The 20,215-nt window shown below is 44.3% G+C and overlaps 1 protein-coding gene across 8 annotated transcripts in view; it reads left to right on the top strand.

Moving 5' to 3' along the window:
• The window catches only part of EBF4 (EBF family member 4), a 494,482-nt gene that overhangs the window by 150,821 nt on the left and 323,446 nt on the right, over positions 1-20,215 (top strand). For all 8 annotated transcript variants that reach the window (XM_033954142.1, XM_033954133.1, XM_033954116.1 and 5 more), the window contains one exon: positions 9,159-9,227. In XM_033954142.1, coding sequence (XP_033810033.1) covers positions 9,159-9,227 — 69 coding nt within the window. The remainder of the gene's footprint in view (positions 1-9,158; positions 9,228-20,215) is intronic.

Here is a 20,215-nt window from a genome sequence, read left to right as displayed (position 1 = left end):
GAAAAGTAAAACGGTACCGGTGCCCCCATTGGAGGACCGTATCTCGGCCAATCCTCCAGACCAAACTGCAGGAACACCTACAGCACCAGCTTCAGGAACTGCTTCCAACCCTGCTGGCACCACTCCTTCCGGTACCGGTCCGGCCCGAGCATCGCACCACTACGCCAGTGGCCACCCCCTCGGTACCGATGAACACTTCGATGCCGGTCTTATCGGCACAGCCTACACTCCAGACCTGCGCGGCGGAGGACCCCTCCCGGCCCCCGGATCGACATCAATCGTCTCGGGACCGGGATCGGCACCACTCCTCCCGGGACAGAGATCGGCACCGGTCTTCATCTCCCGGCACCGTATCCATGAGATCTGGCAAGTCCCTTTCTAAAACCCGCCATGCTGAGCCGGCCATCAGGGACCCTGACTTATGGGAGCAATCCCCACTCGGTACCGAGGAGGATGCCTCTTCCACTGATGAGGAACCCTCCATGGCTGAATCCACCTCAAAACCTGAGCAGTCCTCATTTACGAAATTCCTTCGGGAGATGTCTGGGGCTCTCTCCATCCCACTTGAGTCCGACTCCAAGAAGTCCCAGGCCTTTCTAGAAGCCTTGGACTTCGATCAACCCCCCAAGGAATTTCTCAAACTCCCCGTCCATGATATTCTACGGGAGACGTTTTATAAAAATTTGGAGAATCCCCTTACTGTTCCAGGTGCCCCTAAGAAACTGGACAGTTTATACCGGGTCATCCCTATCCCAGGATTTGATAAACCCCAGTTGCCACATGAGAGCCTCCTGGTAGAATCCACTCTCAAAAAATCTCATGGTTCCAGTGTCTATGCCTCCACCCCTCCTGGCAGAGAGGGTAAAACAATGGACAAATTTGGAAAGCGCCTGTACCAGAATGCCATGCTGGCTAGCAGAGCCAACAATTACTCATTTCATTTTTCTTTTTACATGAAATATCTGGTACAACAACTTTCTGCTCTGCAAAAGTATATCCCTGAACGCAAGGTTCCATTATTTCAGCAACAAATTTCCACCCTTCTTCAGCTTAGGAAATTCATGGTACGCTCGATCTATGACTCCTTCGAGCTCTCCTCCCGAGCCTCTGCTCTGGCAGTGGCCATGCGACGCCTTGCCTGGCTGAGGGTATCTGACCTTGATGTGAACCACCAGGACCGCCTTGCCAACGCGCCCTGTCTTGGTGATGAACTTTTTGGGGAGTCTCTGGATACCACGACACAAAAACTTTCGGCTCATGAGACGAGATGGGACACCCTCATTAAGCCTAAAAAGAAGACTCCGCCAACACGACCATACAGACCTCAGTCCTCTTACCAACGTCGTTTTTCTGCTAGGCCACTTAATCCTCCTCAACAGCAGTCTCGTCGGCCTCGCCAACAACAACAACAACACACTCAGGCTCGCTCGCAATCTCACCAGACAGCTAAGCCTCTCCCTCAAACTAAGCCTCCTCAGCCCTTTTGACTCCTTTCTCCAGGGCATAGCCAGTCTCCAACCCTCGCTGCCTCTGCCTCAACCTATCGGGGGGCCGCCTCACCATCTTTCTACGACGCTGGGAGGCCATCACATCAGACCTGTGGGTTCTAAACATCATCCGTCACGGATACTCACTAAGGTTCCAGACTCTTCCTGCAGACCATCCTCCCGTAGAGTCTGCTTCTCACTCCTCCCAAACTCCACTCCTCCTCAGGGAGGTCCAATCCCTCCTCCTTCTCAATGCCATCGAAGAAGTTCCACCAGACCAAAGAGGTCAGGGTTTTTACTCCCGCTACTTCTTGGTACCCAAGAAAACAGGGGATCTTCGTCCTATCCTCGACCTCAGGAACCTCAACAAGTGTTTGGTCAAGGAAAAGTTCAGGATGCTCTCCCTTGCCACACTTTATCCTCTTCTGTCTCAACACGACTGGCTATGTTCCCTGGACCTCAAGGAGGCCTACACTCACATCCCAATCCATCAGGCTTCACGTCGCTACCTCCGATTCCAGATACTGAATCACCACTATCAGTACAAAGTGCTACCCTTTGGTCTCGCATCATCACCCAGGGTGTTCACCAAGTGCCTGATTGTGGTAGCGGCCTGTCTCAGGTCCCACAACCTACAAGTGTTCCCCTACTTGGACGATTGGTTGGTGAAAGCAACAACCTCTCCACTTGTGCTGCAATCAACGCACCACACCATCTCTTTCCTCCATCTCTTGGGGTTCGAGATCAATTATCCCAAGTCGCATCTGCTTCCCACGCAGCGCCTTCAGTTCATCGGAGCACTCCTCGATACCAACCTCATGAGAGCGTTCCTTCCGGCCGACCGGCACCGGACACTGCTTCACCTCTGTCGACAGGTGCTCCTCCAACCATCCATCCCTGCTCGCCAGATGATGATTCTTCTGGGTCACATGGCCTCGACAGTCCATGTAGTTCCTCTGGCGCGACTCCATCTGAGGATACCACAATGGACCCTCGCCAACCAATGGTCACAGACCAGGGATCCTCTTTCTCATCCCATCTCTGTGACATCGTCTCTTCAGCGATCTCTTCAATGGTGGTTGAACTCCTCAAATCTTTCCAGGGGCCTCCTTTTTCATCCGCCCCCCTCATTCCATGATCATCACCACAGATGCCTCCCCCTATGCATGGGGAGCTCACATAGGGGATTTACGCACCCAGGGACTCTGGACCCCTCAGGAGCGTCAACATCACATCAATTTCCTGGAACTCAGAGCCATGTTTTATGCTCTCAAGGCCTTCCAGCACCTTCTCTATCCTCAGGTTCTTCTCCTGTGCACGGACAATCAGGTCGCCATGTACTACATCAACAAGCAAGGCGGCACGGGATCTCGTCTCCTTTGTCAGGAGGCCCTCCGAATTTGGACCTGGGCCACAGCCCACAACCTTTATCTCAAAGCGGTCTATATCCAGGGCGAACAGAACTCCCTGGCCGACCAGCTCAGCCGCATCCTTCAACCTCACGAGTGGACCCTGGATCCTCCCACTCTCCACTCCATCTTTACTCGTTGGGGCACTCCGCAGGTGGACCTCTTTGCAGCTCCTCACAACCATCAGCTGCCCCAGTTCTGCTCCAGACTCTTCTCTCCACATCGTCTGGCCCCGGATGCATTCCTTCTCGACTGGACGGATCGGTTCCTCTATGCCTTCCCTCCACTTCCTCTGATGTTGCGGACCCTGTTCAAACTCCGCAAGGACAGAGCCACCATGATTCTCATCGCCCCTCGGTGGCCCAGGCAACACTGGTTCTCCCTCCTACTTCAACTCAGCTCCAGGGAGCCCATTCCTCTTCCTGTATTTCCTTCTCTGCTTACGCAGCAACATCAGTCTCTGCTACATCCCAATCTGTCTTCCCTCCACCTGACAGCTTGGTTTCTCTCGGGCTGACCTCTCCAGAAAACCTGTCTCAGCCTGTCCGTCGCATTTTGGATGCCTCCAGGAAACCCTCCACACTCCAATGTTACCATCAGAAATGGACCCGGTTCTCCTCTTGGTGCCTCCTGCATCATCACAATCCCACCTCATTGGCGGTGGAAACTGTACTGGACTATTTGCTCTCTCTGTCTAACGCTGGCCTCAAGTCTACCTCGATCAGAGTCCACCTCAGTGCCATCACTGCTTTTCACGAGCCTATCCTTGGAAAACCCCTCACGGCTCATCCTCTGGTTTCCCGGTTCATGAGAGGCCTCTTCAATATCAAACCACCTCTTCAGCCTCCCCCGGTCGTCTGGGACCTCAATGTGGTTTTGTCAGCCCTCATGAAACCCCCCTTTGAGCCTCTTGCTACTACCCTCGCTCAAACTTCTCACATGGAAGGTGCTTTTCCTCATTGCCATCACCTCTGCCAGGAGGGTTAGTGAGCTACATGCACTGGTCGCCGATCCACCGTTCACTGTTTTTCACCATGACAAGGTGGTTCTGCGTACCCATCCTAAATTCCTTCCTAAGGTGGTTTCAGCCTTTCACCTCAACCAGTCCATCGTGCTACCGATCTTCTTCCCAAAACCCCATTCTCATCCTGGGGAACAGGCTCTTCACACGCTGGATTGTAAGCGTGCCCTGGCGTACTACCTTGACCGTACCAGGGCTCACCGCTCCTCTCCTCAACTTTTTCTGACCTTCGATCCTAACCGTCTGGGTCACCCTGTATCTAAACGAACGCTGTCCAATTGGCTTGCTGCCTGTATTGCGTTCTGTTATGCTCGGGCCGGCCTGTCGCTGGAAGGTGCTGTCACGGCCCATAAAGTCAGGGCTATGGCTGCTTCTGTGGCTTTCCTCCGTTCCACGCCTATTGAGGAAATCTGCAAGGCGGCCACTTGGTCTTCAGTTCACACGTTCACTACTCACTACTGTCTGGATGCCTTCTCCAGACGGGATGGGCACTTTGGTCAATCTGTGTTACAAAATTTATTTTCCTAATGGCCAACCATCCCTCCTCCCTCTCTGTTAGCTTAGAGGTCACCCATACGTTAAGAATATGCTGCCTGCTTGTCCTGGGATAAAGCACAGTTACTTACCGTAACAGGTGTTATCCAGGGACAGCAGGCAGATATTCTTACGACCCACCCACCTCCCCGGGTTGGCTTCTTAGCTGGCATTATCCTAACTGGAGACCACGCACTCCTCCGTCGGGCGGGAAGGCACTCGCGCATGCGCGGTGCGGCCAACTAGAACTTTCTAGTTAAAAAGGTCCGTACCGGGGCTCCGTCGGTGACGTCACCCATACGTTAAGAATATCTGCCTGCTGTCCCTGGATAACACCTGTTACGGTAAGTAACTGTGCTTTATGTGCTGTCTCTGCCCAGGCTCTTTCCAAACCCCACTCATGGGCTGCGTAACTCACGTGAGGGACAATGCCACTGCAGCACAGAACGCACACTCAGCGGACAATTGTTCCGTAGCACCTTAAACATCACACCCAGAACACTGAACTCAATCCGTATGCCTGTCGGCAGCCAGTGAAGATCTTGACGTATCGGTGTGATCATGTGATCAAATTTCGAGGCATGAGCGATAAGGCGTGCGGCAGCATTCTGTGCCAACTGCATGGCACGCAACACACTGTTATGAACTAGGCATTTCACTTGGTGCAACTAGGTGTGCTAACTTTTGCCTGCCATTGACGTGCATAAGAAGGCTCACCTGCCTATGGGAGCACCATTGCCAAATTTATGCTAGTATACTATAACAGAGTCTTGGCACTAAGGTGTTATAGAACTGGCACTAAGCACATGGCATTGAGACACCTACAATGAGGTGTTAGTGTATAGAATTGCTCTTTACATTAATGTGGCATTTGTCATATTTTCCAACTTACTGGAATAACAGACTAAATCAACCTTCCTCAATCAGACACAGAAGAACCCATTCACTATTCTATTACCCACCATCCCAAAATGTCAGACGAAAAAAACTCTAAGACAACTTAATAGCCTCCAAAGCAGCTAAGTTGGACAAACAACTCACCACTCTGTTATCTTCATCCACAGATTACAAAACCTTCAAGAAAGAAATTAAATCCATACTCTTCAAAAAACACGTTAAACCTATCCAGCACAACAATCCCAACCCAACATCCAACACTCTATAAACCCTTAGTACTCTCTAATTTTTTTCTAATTACCAACCATTATCTAATACCCATAATTATCCCTTAAAATTTTATCTCATCGTTTATTCTATTACTTCAAAGTTGAAATGTAATTCTTGTTTTTAGTTTGGATGTAATCCGCCTTGAACCGCAAGGTAATGGCGGAATAGAAATCACTAATGTAATGTAATATATCAAAAAAAGTGCCACAGTAACATTAAGGCCCAGCTTCCCTTTAGGGTGCTGATATCAGCGGCTGTCTATAAAGCAACCGCCAATCGTGTGTCAATCGTGCAACAGCTACCGATAGAGAATTGTGTCTCCGCAAAAGATAGGTGCTGGAAATATAGGTCGTCGTTTTCGGGGCCTACATTTCTGACACCTACCTTTCTTGTGAATCTCACCTATGTAGACATTATAGGCCATCTAACACCACTTCCGGCGTTAACCACGCACACTTTAATGCTGCTGGGTTTTTTTTGGCCATTTTAAATGGCATTTGTTACTTAGCTTAGGGGTAAATTCTAGAAACAGCTCTTCCTGTATTTAAGGGTCTCTGCTATCAAACTGCGCTAGCGGTTTGTAGTACGATGAGCCGCGATGAATGGCCCGCGCTGCTCCCGACACTCATAGAGTTCCTATGAGCGTCGGGAACAATGCGGACTATTCTGCGCGGCTCTCTGGGTTCATAGACATAATCGCGGAAGACAAAGGCGCGCGCCGACAACTGAGCGCAAGACGGAGGCACGCGCCGAAGAAAATTACTGTTTTTAGGGTTTCCGACGGGGGATTTTGTTGGGGAGCCCCCCCCACTTTACGTAATACAGATCGCGGCGGTGTTGTGGGGGGTTTGGGGGGTTGTAACCCCCCACATTTTACTGGAAACTTAACTTTTTCCCGAAAAACAGGGAAAAAGTGAAGTTTTCAGTAAAATGTGGGGGGTTACAACCCCCCAAAACCCCCCCAACGCCCCCACAACGCGGCGCGATCTGTATTCATGCCCCCCCGTCAGAGCCCCTAAAAACAGTAATTTTCTTTGGTGTGCGCCTCCGTGTTGCGCTCAATTGTCTGCGTGCGCCTTTGTCCCGGCACGCTTTTGACCTGACAACGGCTCGCTGCGCTAAAAACTGCTAGCGCAGTTTGATGAAAGAGGCCCTAAGTGTCTGATTCACAAGGCTTTACTCTCATTGTGTGCCAACAGTAAAAGGCCTTCATGGAATTAGACTAAATATTAACTGGTAATTATTTATGTGCATAATGGTCACATAAATGTTAGCGCCTATTTTATAGAATTGCCCCTGCGTACTTTGAGCTATTAGTGAAAAGGTGTGAGCTAAATCCACATAAATAAACATTGCATTGCCAATTTTCCCTTGCAGATATAAGCAGCTTTTCAAAATAAGGGCCTCTTCTATCAAACTGCGCTAGCAGTTTTTTAGCACAGAGAGCCGCGCTGAATGGCCCGCGCTGCTCCCGATGCTCACCGGAACTCTATGAGTGTCGGCCATTCAGCGCGGCCATTCAGCACGGCTCTCTGTGCTAACAACTGCTAGTGCAGTTTGATAGAGGAAGCCCTAAATGTATGAGTATGCATCCATTTTGAAAATGACCCCTGGAAATTTCCATAGTGGAAATGCATTTGTTAGCATACATTTGATTTTTAATGCTGCTTAAATCATTTTTTGCACATACTACATTTTTTTACCGTTATTATACAAACCAGTCAATTATATGCTTGTTAAAAAGTTATCATATATGTTAAATTTGACTCCACCCTTTTAGTAAGCCACAGTAGAGGTTTCTACTGCAGCCCAGAGCGCTAAATGCTCTGACACTGCTTCAACACTCAGAATCCCTATGAGCGTCGGAGCAGCATCAGAGCATTTACTGTTCTGGGCCAAGATAGAAACCTCTTAGTAAAAGGGGGCCCTAATTATTTATTTTTTTTTAATTAAAAATTATGGTTTTTAAAATAAACCTATAAAACACTCAAAAACTGGGAAACAGATTGAAATTTTTTTTTTCAATTTTGTTTAAGGATGAACTTATGAACTAGGCTTTATAAACCATCAGAACCAGAGTCAACATTGTGCTTACAATTATTAGAGCAGGGGTCTCCAAAGTCCCTCCTTGAGGGCTGCAATCCAGTCGGGTTTTCAGGATTTCCCCAATGAATATGCATGAGATCTATGTGCAAGCACTGCTTTCAATGCATATTCATTGGGGAAATCCTGAAAACCTGACTGGATTGCGGCCCTCAAGGAGGGACTTTGAGATCCCTGTATTAGAGTATACATAATACAAAACCCACCTGTTCACATCCTTATGTCAGTCCGTAACTCTTTTGAAATAATCAAACAAAGTAGTTTTTTTGGATGGACTGTGCTCTGCTATTAAAAGTTGTTCTCTGGATCATTTCTGAATTTGTGTAGTAGGCAAGGGGCTTGTTATGAGACCATGCAGAAGTGTACTGGACTGGATAGCTATCTTCAAGCAGAAACAAAAAGAAATGTGAAAAGATCAGAAACAAACGGACAAAGCAGAACTGTTCTTTTGGGGTAAACCAAGAGCAGTGTAATTAAAAAATAGATTAAATTGGCCAGAGCAACCTCACTGAATGATCTGGGCTACTATCTCTTCAGGAATTTCTAGAGGGGGTATGCACAATGTGGTACCGTTTATGGGTTAAAAATCCAAAATCGGTAGTATGGTACAGTCCGAAAGGTGAACCTATCGGTGGAGCCCAACATGGTTCATGTTTTGTCAAACCTTTGCCTTCCTCAGGGGTCCTGAACAACCATGTCCAGATTGTGTATGATGTATAATGGTTATAGTGCAAAAACATGTGGAGTGAAGCTTGTAGAGAAATGGCATTTTTTGTATGCTATCTTCAAGGACCGTGCAAAATACAATCTCTGCTAGAACAGTGTGTCACAATCCTTTTAAATGTTATCTTCTTTTGTAGGGAGTACCTATCACTGTATTTCAAACTATGGGGTTCTTTTACTAAGGCGCGCTAACCCATATAGTGCGTGCTAACCAATTTAGCGCACACTAATCGATTTAGTGTGTGCTATAGATTAGCATGCGCTAAATGCTAAGGCGCCCATAGAATATAATGGGCACCTTAGCATTTAGCACGTGCTAAATCAGTTATCACGCCTTAGTAAAAGGACCCCTATGTTTTAATAGCAAACAAAAATTGCATGCAAAGTTTTAGAAAACATGATTTTGCTGAGATAGAGGAAAGCAACACTGGAAATATAGGATTTATTTTATTTTATTTTTTATCAAGGGGTCATGTACTAACAGTTAATGCGCACTAACAAACATTATTCATTGTGAGGCCAATTTTACCTATAATGTTGAAGTTGGTAAGGGTATTGGGTGGGGAATTCACTAACTAATAGCATGCACTATGCTTTTTCCACATACAATTGCTCCGAAACAAAGCAGATAGCTTTTGTTTGTTCAGTTCTTGAGTATATTTGGGTTCTGAGTATGATCTGTGTTTTCCTTCCTTTGTCTTTCCCATGTTTTAGTCGTTGCTGTGATAAGAAAAGCTGTGGGAACAGGAACGAGACTCCATCTGATCCAGTCATCATTGACAGGTAGGGGAGATGCCTTCTCTGTACCCAGAATTACTGCACACATAGCAAACCATTGGAATCATTTCTTTTACTAGAAAATGGAAGTGATTTCTTAGAAGGGTGGAATGTTCCTGTGACATATCTGCCACATTCAAACAGCAATGACTTTGTTGTCAGTGAGGTGGAAGTTGTCAGTGTGGTCTACTATTAAGATAAGTTAGTTTACTGTTAACCCCCATTATTATTAACCGGATCTTAATGCATAAAATAGGACCTGTGCTAAACCAGTACCAGGTAGTGGTAAAATAATACATATTAATGGTGACCCAAGTGGATAACTATACGAGGGGCCGCTGGAAAGTTCTCAACCCAACCAATAAAATTGGGGCAGTCTCCATCGAGGGCTATAAACGTACCCCCTCTTTTATAAAGGTGCGCTATGCTTTTTAGCGCACGCTAAATATTAGAGTGCGCTAAACACATGCTAAACGCTAATGTGTACATGTTATCCTATGGACGCGTTAGCAGTTAGTGCATGCGTTGATATAGCGCACGCTAAAACGCTTAGCGCACCTTTGTAAAAGAGGACCTTAATCCAGCAATTTTCCACTTTTTTCATTGTATATTTTTCAGACGGAACAAAAAAGTGGGAAAGCGCTGGACTAAGTGTGAGCCACTGGCTCAGGGCACTGATGACAAAGAGTGTCAAAATCGCAGTCTGGCACCTATCCCTCTAGAATGTTGAAAGTAGACCAGACTGGGATTTTGGCACCGTTTTTCACTGACGCCCTGGGCCAGGGCCTCAAAAGTGCCATAGGCTGAGCCAGTCCTGCTGGAAACCATCGATTATGAAAAAACTACATTTTAAAGTCAGCACAAAATCAATTAAACACATGTTAGTGCAAAATGAGTTCAGTACATATTGCCCCATGAATTAACACACCCCTTGATTCTATAAATGGGCTCACAAATTTCTGCACCCAAAACTGCATGTTATCCCGAGTTGCGTATGCAACTAAATTGCCTAATGAGCCAATTAGTTCCAATAATTGGGTGTTAACAATCAAATCTTAGTGTTAATTGGCAACCATTTGGATTTGCGCGCACATCTTGCTAAGTGTTATTCTATAAAGATCTGCATGCAACCTTTGTAGTACGCAACTCAAAAGGGGGCGTGGCCATGGGAGAGGCTTGGACAGGTCAGTGGTGTTCACTAAAGATGCGGGCAGTATTTTCTGAATATCCGGGATCCGCACTTAAATTACGCAACGAGATTTATACCAGGTTTCAGTTGGTGTACATCCTCGCGCCCAAACTATTCTATAAATGGTGCCCCACTTGGAGCACTGTTTATACAATAGCGCTCCATGCAGATTTTTTTTCAGTGCTGTTTACTGGGTACCATATCGTATAGTTTTTTTATATCCTACAACTACCAACAAGGAATCATTACAGCTTACAATAAGATTGGAATCAGTTATTACATTAACAATTGTGTTCTAGAGAGTGAGATGGGATCAGTTATTATGAGGGAGAAAGATAAGTCTTCAACATTCTTCTGAAGCTGAAATAGGAGGGAACTTGACGTAGGTATAGGGGTAGTCTGAATCTAGTCAACAAAGTTGATTTGCTCGTGTTAAATTTTTTTTTCTCACTGTTCTTTGTTAAGTGTGTTTGAATTCTGACACTGCTTTTGGGCTTTGTGCATTCTTTTTACGTTGTTTGAATGAGTGAAAAACAGGCCAGGCTATTGTCTATATATGCTGCAAAAGAAATGTTGAAATTCCGTAAACATTTGAAGTTTTGATTTAAAAAAATAGTTTGCTCGTGCCTGCATGGGGAATTGATGGATTGTTTTTCACGGTTAGCATTCTTGTAGTCTAAAGCTTTTAATAGTAATTAAAACTGCAGCAGGGCACACAGGACTCCAAATAGATGTTGCGAGGGTAAGAAGTGTGTAAGCACCAGATCCTTCATTTGGTTGATGTGTCACCCCAAAGTTGAAAAATTAGGTGCTACGAGGGGCCGCTGAAAATTTCTCAGCCCAACCAAGAACCAATGCGTAGCCATGAAACTTTACAAGTTATTCTACACTTTTCTTGACATTTTTCGTTTCAGTGATATGAAATGAAAAGTATCAAGAAAAGTATGGCTCCATATCAGTTCTTGGTTGGGCTGAAAAATTTTCAGCGGCCACTCGTTAAAGGAAACAGAACATGAATTGGTTTCTAAAGTATAATGAGTGATTGGTAGCATTTCTTGCATTCTGGTTTAGAACGTTTACCCTGAGATACTTATTTAACTGGCAAGTTGAAGAAGGTGCATCCCAAGGTCAATACTATGTAATTTACGCCCTGTTAGAAAGAATTGTTACACTGTGGTTATGTACCAGCACTTCCTGGTATAAACGGTCAAAGCTATGCGGCAAATAATTTAAATTCAGCTACAAAATTGAGGTGGAATTTCAAGTGGCCTAAGAGGACATAATGTAGATTGATCTTATGTGACTCTCACACATACTTTCTCTCCTCCTTATTCTTCATATATGTTTCTCCCTTGCTCCTTCCTTTATTCTCTTCATTCCCCTCTCTTCTCACCTTTGCTTGACCTCTTCTTTCTTCTATCCCTTACTTCCATTCCCCGTTATTTTATTCCATGAGTCTCTGGTTTTGTTCTCCCCCTCACTTTCTCTGTCTCTCTCCTCTCTCCATCTTCTTTTTATAACTTTCCGTCTCCTTTTCTCGGATGCTGTCACCGTTTAATATTCATTCACAGTCTCTCTGTAGCATTGTCCTAAGTACCATTTACAGTAATTATGATGCTTGATTTTTAGTGTAAGAACATTACCGTCACCTTGACAAACTCCTGCTCACTGTTTGAGATGCAACTGGCAAACCCGAGTCTACTAGCGGCCTCTGTCTGTCCTCTCCATTCTCATACCAAACCTCCTGTGGCAAGAGTACCTGGCACAGTTAGAATTCTAGGCTGCTGACAGAAATCAGAGAGGATGCACGCTTCAGGGTGGAGGCTGCTGGTAGACAGGGCTTTGATGTGATCTGAGTGATTGTCCTTGTTGCCATGGATATGGAGCAGCCTGGACACATGCTGTTATCACAGCATCCTTCCCTCCTAGCAGAGGCATGTCAGACAGAATGGTCTCCTGTGTGTCTGTGGTCTTTAGAAAAGCCTCCTTCTTTACCAGAGAACAGGCACTTTGATTGGGCAGTCCCTTTGTTCCGCACTGAATCACTATTGATTGGCAGGTTTCGGAGGATGAGATGCCTCTCTTTCTCTGTCCGATTAGTAGAACAGAGTGGGTTTTCGTCAGCAAGCGCTCTTATACAAATGATACAGCAGGCAGAATATTTATATAGAGTTTGCCCATGGTGTGAGAGATGGCAATGGACAGAGAAGGGAGGACAGGAGGCAAAACCAAAGCAAACAAAAATAAATAAAAAAAGAATGCACTAGATATTCAAAATTGGAATGAAAGATAGGAAGAAAGATTCTGAAAGAACATTTAGGGCTTGATATTAGGGGCTGATATTCATAAACTGTACGGTTTAAGCTCCTGTCTGCTTAAACTATGCTGAACAAGCCATCCCTAAATTTCATCAGCATTTAGCCATACAGTTCCACTAAAAATTTGGTATGATCTCCCCCCTCCCCACAGCACTGTCCGGATTAGTGCCAAGGTGGTCCAGAGGTAGGGTCGGGATCAATGCTCCCTTTAACTGAGTGTGTGCAAATATTTTTTTCTTGTAAGCAACAAATCCTTAACCAACAATTTTTGATCCCAGTATTCGTAAAATATTTCTGTATACAGAACAAAAACCCGTCACAAGTATGGTAATTAATGTAGTTTAGTTGAATTCATTTTTTTATAGTATAATTTTGTTTGAATATCCTTCTCGCATGTGCAGATGTCGAAATGATGACATCATGCATGTGCATGACATCGTCACATCGATAGCCGCACATTTCCGGGGGACCTCCACCCACGGCCCGTAGTTTACTGTACAGCCGAGTAAAAATGTTTGCAGGACAGTAGTATAGAGGGAACATAGGTTGGGATGGAGATGGAAAATATGCTGGGACTGGTGACTTTCAATGCCAGTGCATGAATAAATAGGACCACCTAAAAATCAGTCCTGTCTCTGCTTGGTTATGAATGTGGGTGCTAGAACTGAAAATTGACTGGCACCCATATAACCTCTGGATCTGCCAAAAACCCATATATTCAGTGTGGTGCTCAGACATGCCCTAGCATTGAACATCAAGGTCTAATTCAGCCCCTGGGGGCCCTCAATGGTGGAATACTTTACCACAGTATATTCGATCTGAACTAGATATTGTTAAATTTAAAACACTTTTAAAGACTTATTTATTTAAAGATGCCTACGATTTTTCTTAAATATTTTGAAATTTTTCTCTTACATGGTGCTCTGGTTTTATAATACCCTTCCCATTGTTCTTTCCTTTTTTTTTAACTATACCCAAAAATTGTAACTTTTATCCCCCATTCCCTAATCTCATGTGTATGTTCTTTTAATTTTGTAATTTGAATTATTTTGTAAGTTTCTTCTATTTAAATTGTAATATGTACATCGCCTAGAATCTGTAATAGGCGATTCATCAAAAACTGAATAAACTTGAAACTTGAATATCGCCCGATTAGATTTTGGCAGTCTAGTCAAATATCAAAGCAACTTAGAGAGACAAAGGACAGAGAACCCAAGCAAGGAGAAGGGAAAACAGAAAAAAATAAGCAAATACGGAAAGGCAAGGAAGAAATGAATGGAAGCAAGAGAAAATGGAAGGGGGGTTATTGTATTAAACAGAGAGATAGGAAAGAGATTAGCAGTGGGGAAAAGAGGCAGAAGTGAGAGAGGGCAGTTATTAATATTCTATGGAAGCACTTCTGCGTTGTAGCCGTTGCACTTGTGCTGTGTGCAGAGCTGTGAGACCTGGGGTTTAGAATACCTGTGTCCTCATTACTCCACATTTTATCTTCTGCACTTTTATTCTCTTCCTGTCCCCTCAGAGGAGCTCTGATCTATCATGCCAGCCTGATGGATGGTTTTTTCCCCGGTTCTGCCAGCTCAGGAATGCTATTTATTAATTTGTTTTATTTATTAAGCTCTTTGTGTAGAGAGAGCTCAATTTAACAGATGCCCAGCATTTTTACCGCATGGTCCTGATATCCAGGGAAGGTAAACTCTTTCTTGCCATCATGAAAAAAAAAAAAAAAAAAGGAGCAGGTTTACCTGAATACAAATATGGAACAAGGACCATCAGCAGGCAGCCCTCCCTCCTTCTTTCACTTCTCAGTTCTCTGCTGCATTGAAACATTTAATGGCACATAGTTGCAAGGATTGCTCGTTCTGCTCAACAGGAGTAAATAAAGTGCTGCCCTAATTTCCGGCCAGCAAGGACACCGAGGAACCTAAGCACTGATGCCGAGCCTGCATGCTAAAGCCATTCAACCTGCTCAGGAAGTAGCCTGCTATTCATGAAGGCCCTAGAACAGGGGTGTCCACCTGTGGCCCCAGGGCCACATGCAGCCCCGTGAAGTATTTTGTGTGGCCCCGGTCGAGGGCGATGCAGTATTTTCCTCTGCTGCCCCCAGGTGTTTACCATATTGCCGGCTCCCTCCTCTGTCTTGCTGCAGTGTTTCTGCGGCCCCAGAAAAAATTTTTTCGGCCAATGCAGCCCAGGGAAGCCAAAAGGTTGGACACCCCTGCCCTAGAAGATGCAGTAAATCAGTCTAGAAAGATCAGGGTGGGTGTAATAAAATGAGCATTTAAGCTCTAAGGACGGGCTCTCATTTGCGACGACATAGGAAGTGTCAACCTCGTTGCATGCCATTACCAAATGAAAATGAGTCGAAAAAATGTCTTATCATATGACAGTAATAGTGCACACTCTTTGGAAATAATCTTAACATATAACATTATAGTCTTATCATATGACAATATATTTTTATCATATGTCAGAAATAATGTGAACTGTCCTCCCCAATCATATAAATTTGCATGCATAATTTTATGCTTATAATGCAAAACTGCATATGCAGATTATATAATAACAGCAGTAGCATGCATAACTTAATAGCTTAATTAGTTGCTAATTGACATTAATGACCAATTGTTGGCTAGACTTGGTCTTAATTGGTGATAATTGGCCCTAATTAGCAATCACATGTGTAACTGCCATTAGTTAGTATTCTCTAAACTGCATGCACATAATCCAGAACATGCAACTGCAAGGAGGCTGTGGACCAGTAGGGGCATGGGCAGGTCAAGGGTGTGCATACTGGTGGCACGCTGTGGTTGTAGAATACTATCAGGTACACGCCTAACTGCTGTCAGGTGCAAGCATTTACACCTGCCATTGCGCTAGCGTAAGTGCTCACACCTTAATGTTACACTCTTAAGATGAATTTTTCTAAATCAATTATACTTATTTATTTAGAGAATCATCAATACTATCAATAATCTTATCCTCTAAGCGTATCCAGTAAGTTATACCAGTTGTAATATTTTTCTTCTGAGCCTCGGCGCAATCACTTCACCGCTCAATAGACTTTCGTAGCCGTGAGCTTTATGTGTCAGATCGTCATTGGCTCGATATTTTGATATGATATTTTAATTTAACATTTTTTTCTATCAAATATCAAATAAAGTATCAATCAAATAAATATCAAATCAAAATATCGAGCCAATGACGATCTGACATATAAAGCTCACGGCTATGAAAGTCTATTGAGCGGTGAAGTGGTGGTGCTGGGGCTCAGAAAAAAAATTTACAGCTGGTATAACTTACTGGTTACACTTAGAGGATAAGATTATTGATAGCACACCTAATGTTAGGCATAAAAATGCACACTTACCCTAGTATTCTAGAATACTAACTGTAAATGCAATTGCCATTATAAAATCTATGCTTAGGACCAAATTCATTAAATGGCGTCCAAATTTGGGTTAAATTAAATTCACTACTCACAGCTCTAATATTCATTAAATAATTAATAAATAAGTGCTCAGACCCAAACCATAAAGATGTTTGTGGTAACTACAAACTTATGGCTGTCTTATGGGACCATCATTGCGCTTTATTGTCCCATACCACTCACATCATTTACTATTGAGCTTTAGTCTTTACCTTCATGCTGTCCGAGTTGATCAAGGCCTATTCAGGTGTCCCCCTCCTGAAGGGGGTCATCTGGCTAATGATCTATTTCAGCACTTTTCACTGCACTGGCACTTTAGTGACTCTTTGGCTGCCTCAATAATCATCAACCACTCATTCAAACAGTGATTATTATATCATTGCTTTTTATGGCATGTTGTCAATAGTAAATGATGTGAGTGGTATGGGACAATAAAGCGCAATGATGGTTGCATAACTTTGCAGTTATCACAATCATCTTTATGGTTTGGGTCTGAGCACTTTATATTTATTTATTAATTATTTATTTAATATTATTATTAGAGCTGTGAGTAGTGAATTTAATTTATGGCGATCCTCACAGATTACTATTTTTGATTTCCCTAGCAAAGTATTATTATTGTCCAAATTTGGGTACCATTTACAGCACAGAGCATAGTGTCGAGATCCACTCCCAACTCTTAGGCACGAGGATTTACACCAACTGAACCCTGAGCCACCCATGCCCCTCCCATGGCCATGACCCCTTTTCAATTCCACACTAATGGGCAGATTCTATAAATGGTTCCTAAATTATCCGGTTCCTAGAAAAATGGCACTGGTCGCATGCCAATCACAGTTAGGCGCCTTTTACAGAATTATATATGTGTTGAAAACCATCTCAGAAAAAGCTAAATTTGTATTGTAACACCTTTACAGAAGCTCATGCAAACCGCTCTGAATTGCCTCCCCAGTCATTAGTAGCGGTATAGAAGCTTTCAATTAGAGAATGACACGGTGACAAAATTCATCACCGTTCCCGTCCCTGCAGATAACCGCGGGAAATAATCCCATGTCATTTTGTAGTGTCTATTTCAACCTCGGTCCTTCTACACCAGCATTCTTCAAAGCAAAGCTTGCGGGTCAGTGGTTGTGCCCAATTATACACTGATTCTTTCCTCTCTCCTTAAAGAATGACATGAAGATGGTTTCCTGCGGTTATCCGCGGGGACGGGGACGGGAACGGTGATGAATTTTGTCACCGTGTCATTCTCTACGTTCAATAAACAGTTATAGTGAATTAACCTATAAGTCAAAAGAATGCATATATAAACTAGCGCACATGTATGAACTTGTGCATATGTAAACTAGTGAGCATGCGTGAACTTGTCCATACATGCATGCTCTATTGGGATAAAAAGCCTTCTTTCCATATAGTGTGTATATTTCCAAAGAATCTGCACTATTATCGGCAACTGACAGAACAACAAAATGGCCAAAGGAAAACTAAAAATGAAAATTCCTAGAAATGGCAAAGGGAGCACAAAACTACAATTTTCTGGCAACCCATTCCTAGTAAGCCCATGCAAACGTACTGTAAGAATATCAGATGAAATCGAGGCTTTGGTATGCATGTGCTCACTAGAGAGGCATACTCTCCTCCTGTCCACATGCTTGCCATGAGCTACAACTGAACAGATGTTAACTTTAGAGCAGACATACTATTCCCAGGGTGATGGGGGAGGGTGTCTTCAAAGAGGTAGATGGGGCTGTAAAAGCAGGACATAATGTGGAAGGTGAAGAATAGTAGACAGAGGAGAGATGGAGAGATGAAGAATAAAAGTACACAGATGTAACAGTTAAAAGTACAGCCCATATCACAAGTTAAAAATAATGGGGAACAATTATAACTTGGTGCCTCAAAGTAGTACACCAGTGTCGCATGTTGAGTGTCAGATCTGTAATGGCTTCTCTGTGCCCCAATGCCAGTATAGGATACTAATATAAACCTGAACTGGCATACCTACATTTAGGAATGACCATGTATGGTTGGGTGGGAGACAAATAGATAGGAAGGTGACAAAGTGGTTTAAAATCATGGTTTGTAATGCAAAAGTACTGCTATGTCACCAGTTCCTATCTCTCTGTCTCCCATTTACCCAGCCCTTGATCACCCCTCCTTCTTCCTTTGAGACTGTCATTGGAATGCTTTCAAGTTTCACCTACATATACTGATAATATTTGTCAACATTTGTTTATTTCTGATCTGAAGAAGAAGGGTTACCTTCGATAACTAATCAAAAATGCATTTAGTCCAATTTAAAAGGTTATCACCTTATCTCCTTTATGTTTTGTTTTGTTTCTCTCTATATATTACCTTTAAAAGTGGACTAACATGGGGCTAGATGCACTAAGGACACCGATTGTGTTCTGCCCACTTTGCGAACCTGACCTGATTCACTAACATTACTCCTGATCTGATCCGCGCCCGATCTGATCAGTGCATGCAAATGTAGGAAGGCAGCGATTCACAAAAAAATTTCAGGAACACCGACTGAGCTGGTCGATCAAAAAATAAGCGACTGCTGAGAACCAGTCGCTGACGTCCTTTCCGACTGCCCTGCTCTCTGCCTGATTCTCCTCTTGCTGCCCTGCTCTCTGCCCCGATTCACCACTCTACTCTCTGCCCCAACTCTCCTCTTGCCACCCTGCTCTCTGCCCCAACTCTCCTCTTGCCGCTCTGCTCTCTGCCCCAACTCTCCTCTTGCCACCCTGCTCTCTGCCCTGACTCTCCTTTTGCCGCTCTGCTCTCTACCCTGACTCGCCACCCTGCTCTCTGCCCCAACTCACCGCCCTGCTATCTGCCCCAACTCTCCTCTTGCTGCCCTGCTCTCTGCCCCGACTAACCTCTTGCCGCCCTGCTCTCTGCCCCAACTCTCCTCTTGCCGCCCTGCTCTCTGCCCTGACTCTCCTCTTGCCGCCCTGCTCTCTGCCCCGACTAACCTCTTGCCGCTCTGCTCTCTGCCCCGACTCTCCTGCCCTGCAGTGCGAGCATTTAAAGTGGGTTAAAACCACGGGCTCGTGAAGTAAAAAAGTTTTAAAAAAGTTTCAAGCTCTGTAAGCATGCGTAGACCATCTACAGGCAAAGAAGATGGTTTGCGCATGTGTCGGGATCGTTCTTCAGCGATCCATGTGGTCTGTTGGAGGCGTGACTCCGATCGCCCCCATTTGCATGAGGATGCGTCGTGAATCAGGCGGTTTTCAATCTCACAGATTGGATCGCTAACAGATCAGATCGGATCCATGAGGTTAGTGAATCCAGCCCATGGTTACCACATCATTTTACCACAGCTGCAAAATGGCCGATTTTCAGAATTAATGCCCATGTGAGTGGCCATTATTTAAAAAAATTAGTTTGTGGGCCCTTAATGCCACCTATTTTGTAGGTGGTAAAGGCTCATGTGATAATCAGTTAGCACGTGGCAATGTAGGATAGAAACTGCTACTCTCCACCTTAGACACACCACATCTGCAGTAAAATAGTTTATTTTCTAGTGCACTGCTTGCACGCACAGATTGCTAAATTACCACAGGATGTCTCTGTGCACCCCTTAGTAAGTCCTTTTCAGCTGCAATAAACACATGCTAGTGTTTAATGCAGCTTTTTAAAAAGGAGCCTATATTATTTTAACCCCTATTTCTACCCCTACCCCTTTGTCTACTTGCACAAGTTGCAATACTTGAATGCTTTCGTGTACACTTTATTCCAATCAGTTTTCTCCAAGAAGATATCTAGAAGGATCTCATTCCAAATTAGGTACAAAATGCATGTGGCAAAAGTATTCCCTTAGTCTGCAGCTGTGCAGGCTTCTGAAATGCAGCACAACAAAGAAAAATGGGGAGACCCAATGATCCACAGTGAAAACAATCTACCGATGAAAACAAAAAACTGTGGATACAGATGTTCTGGATATAATTTATTAAACACTGACATATAAAAACATGAAAATTCAATTAGAAAAGTACAATGATAAGAAATACAGTGGTAAAAATCCAACCGGACCCTACACGGTCCGTGT

This window comes from Geotrypetes seraphini, chromosome 1, assembly GCF_902459505.1.
Source record: "Geotrypetes seraphini chromosome 1, aGeoSer1.1, whole genome shotgun sequence".
In the NCBI taxonomy this organism is placed as follows: domain Eukaryota; kingdom Metazoa; phylum Chordata; class Amphibia; order Gymnophiona; family Dermophiidae; genus Geotrypetes; species Geotrypetes seraphini.
This window is presented reverse-complemented; position numbering and strand designations above follow the sequence as displayed.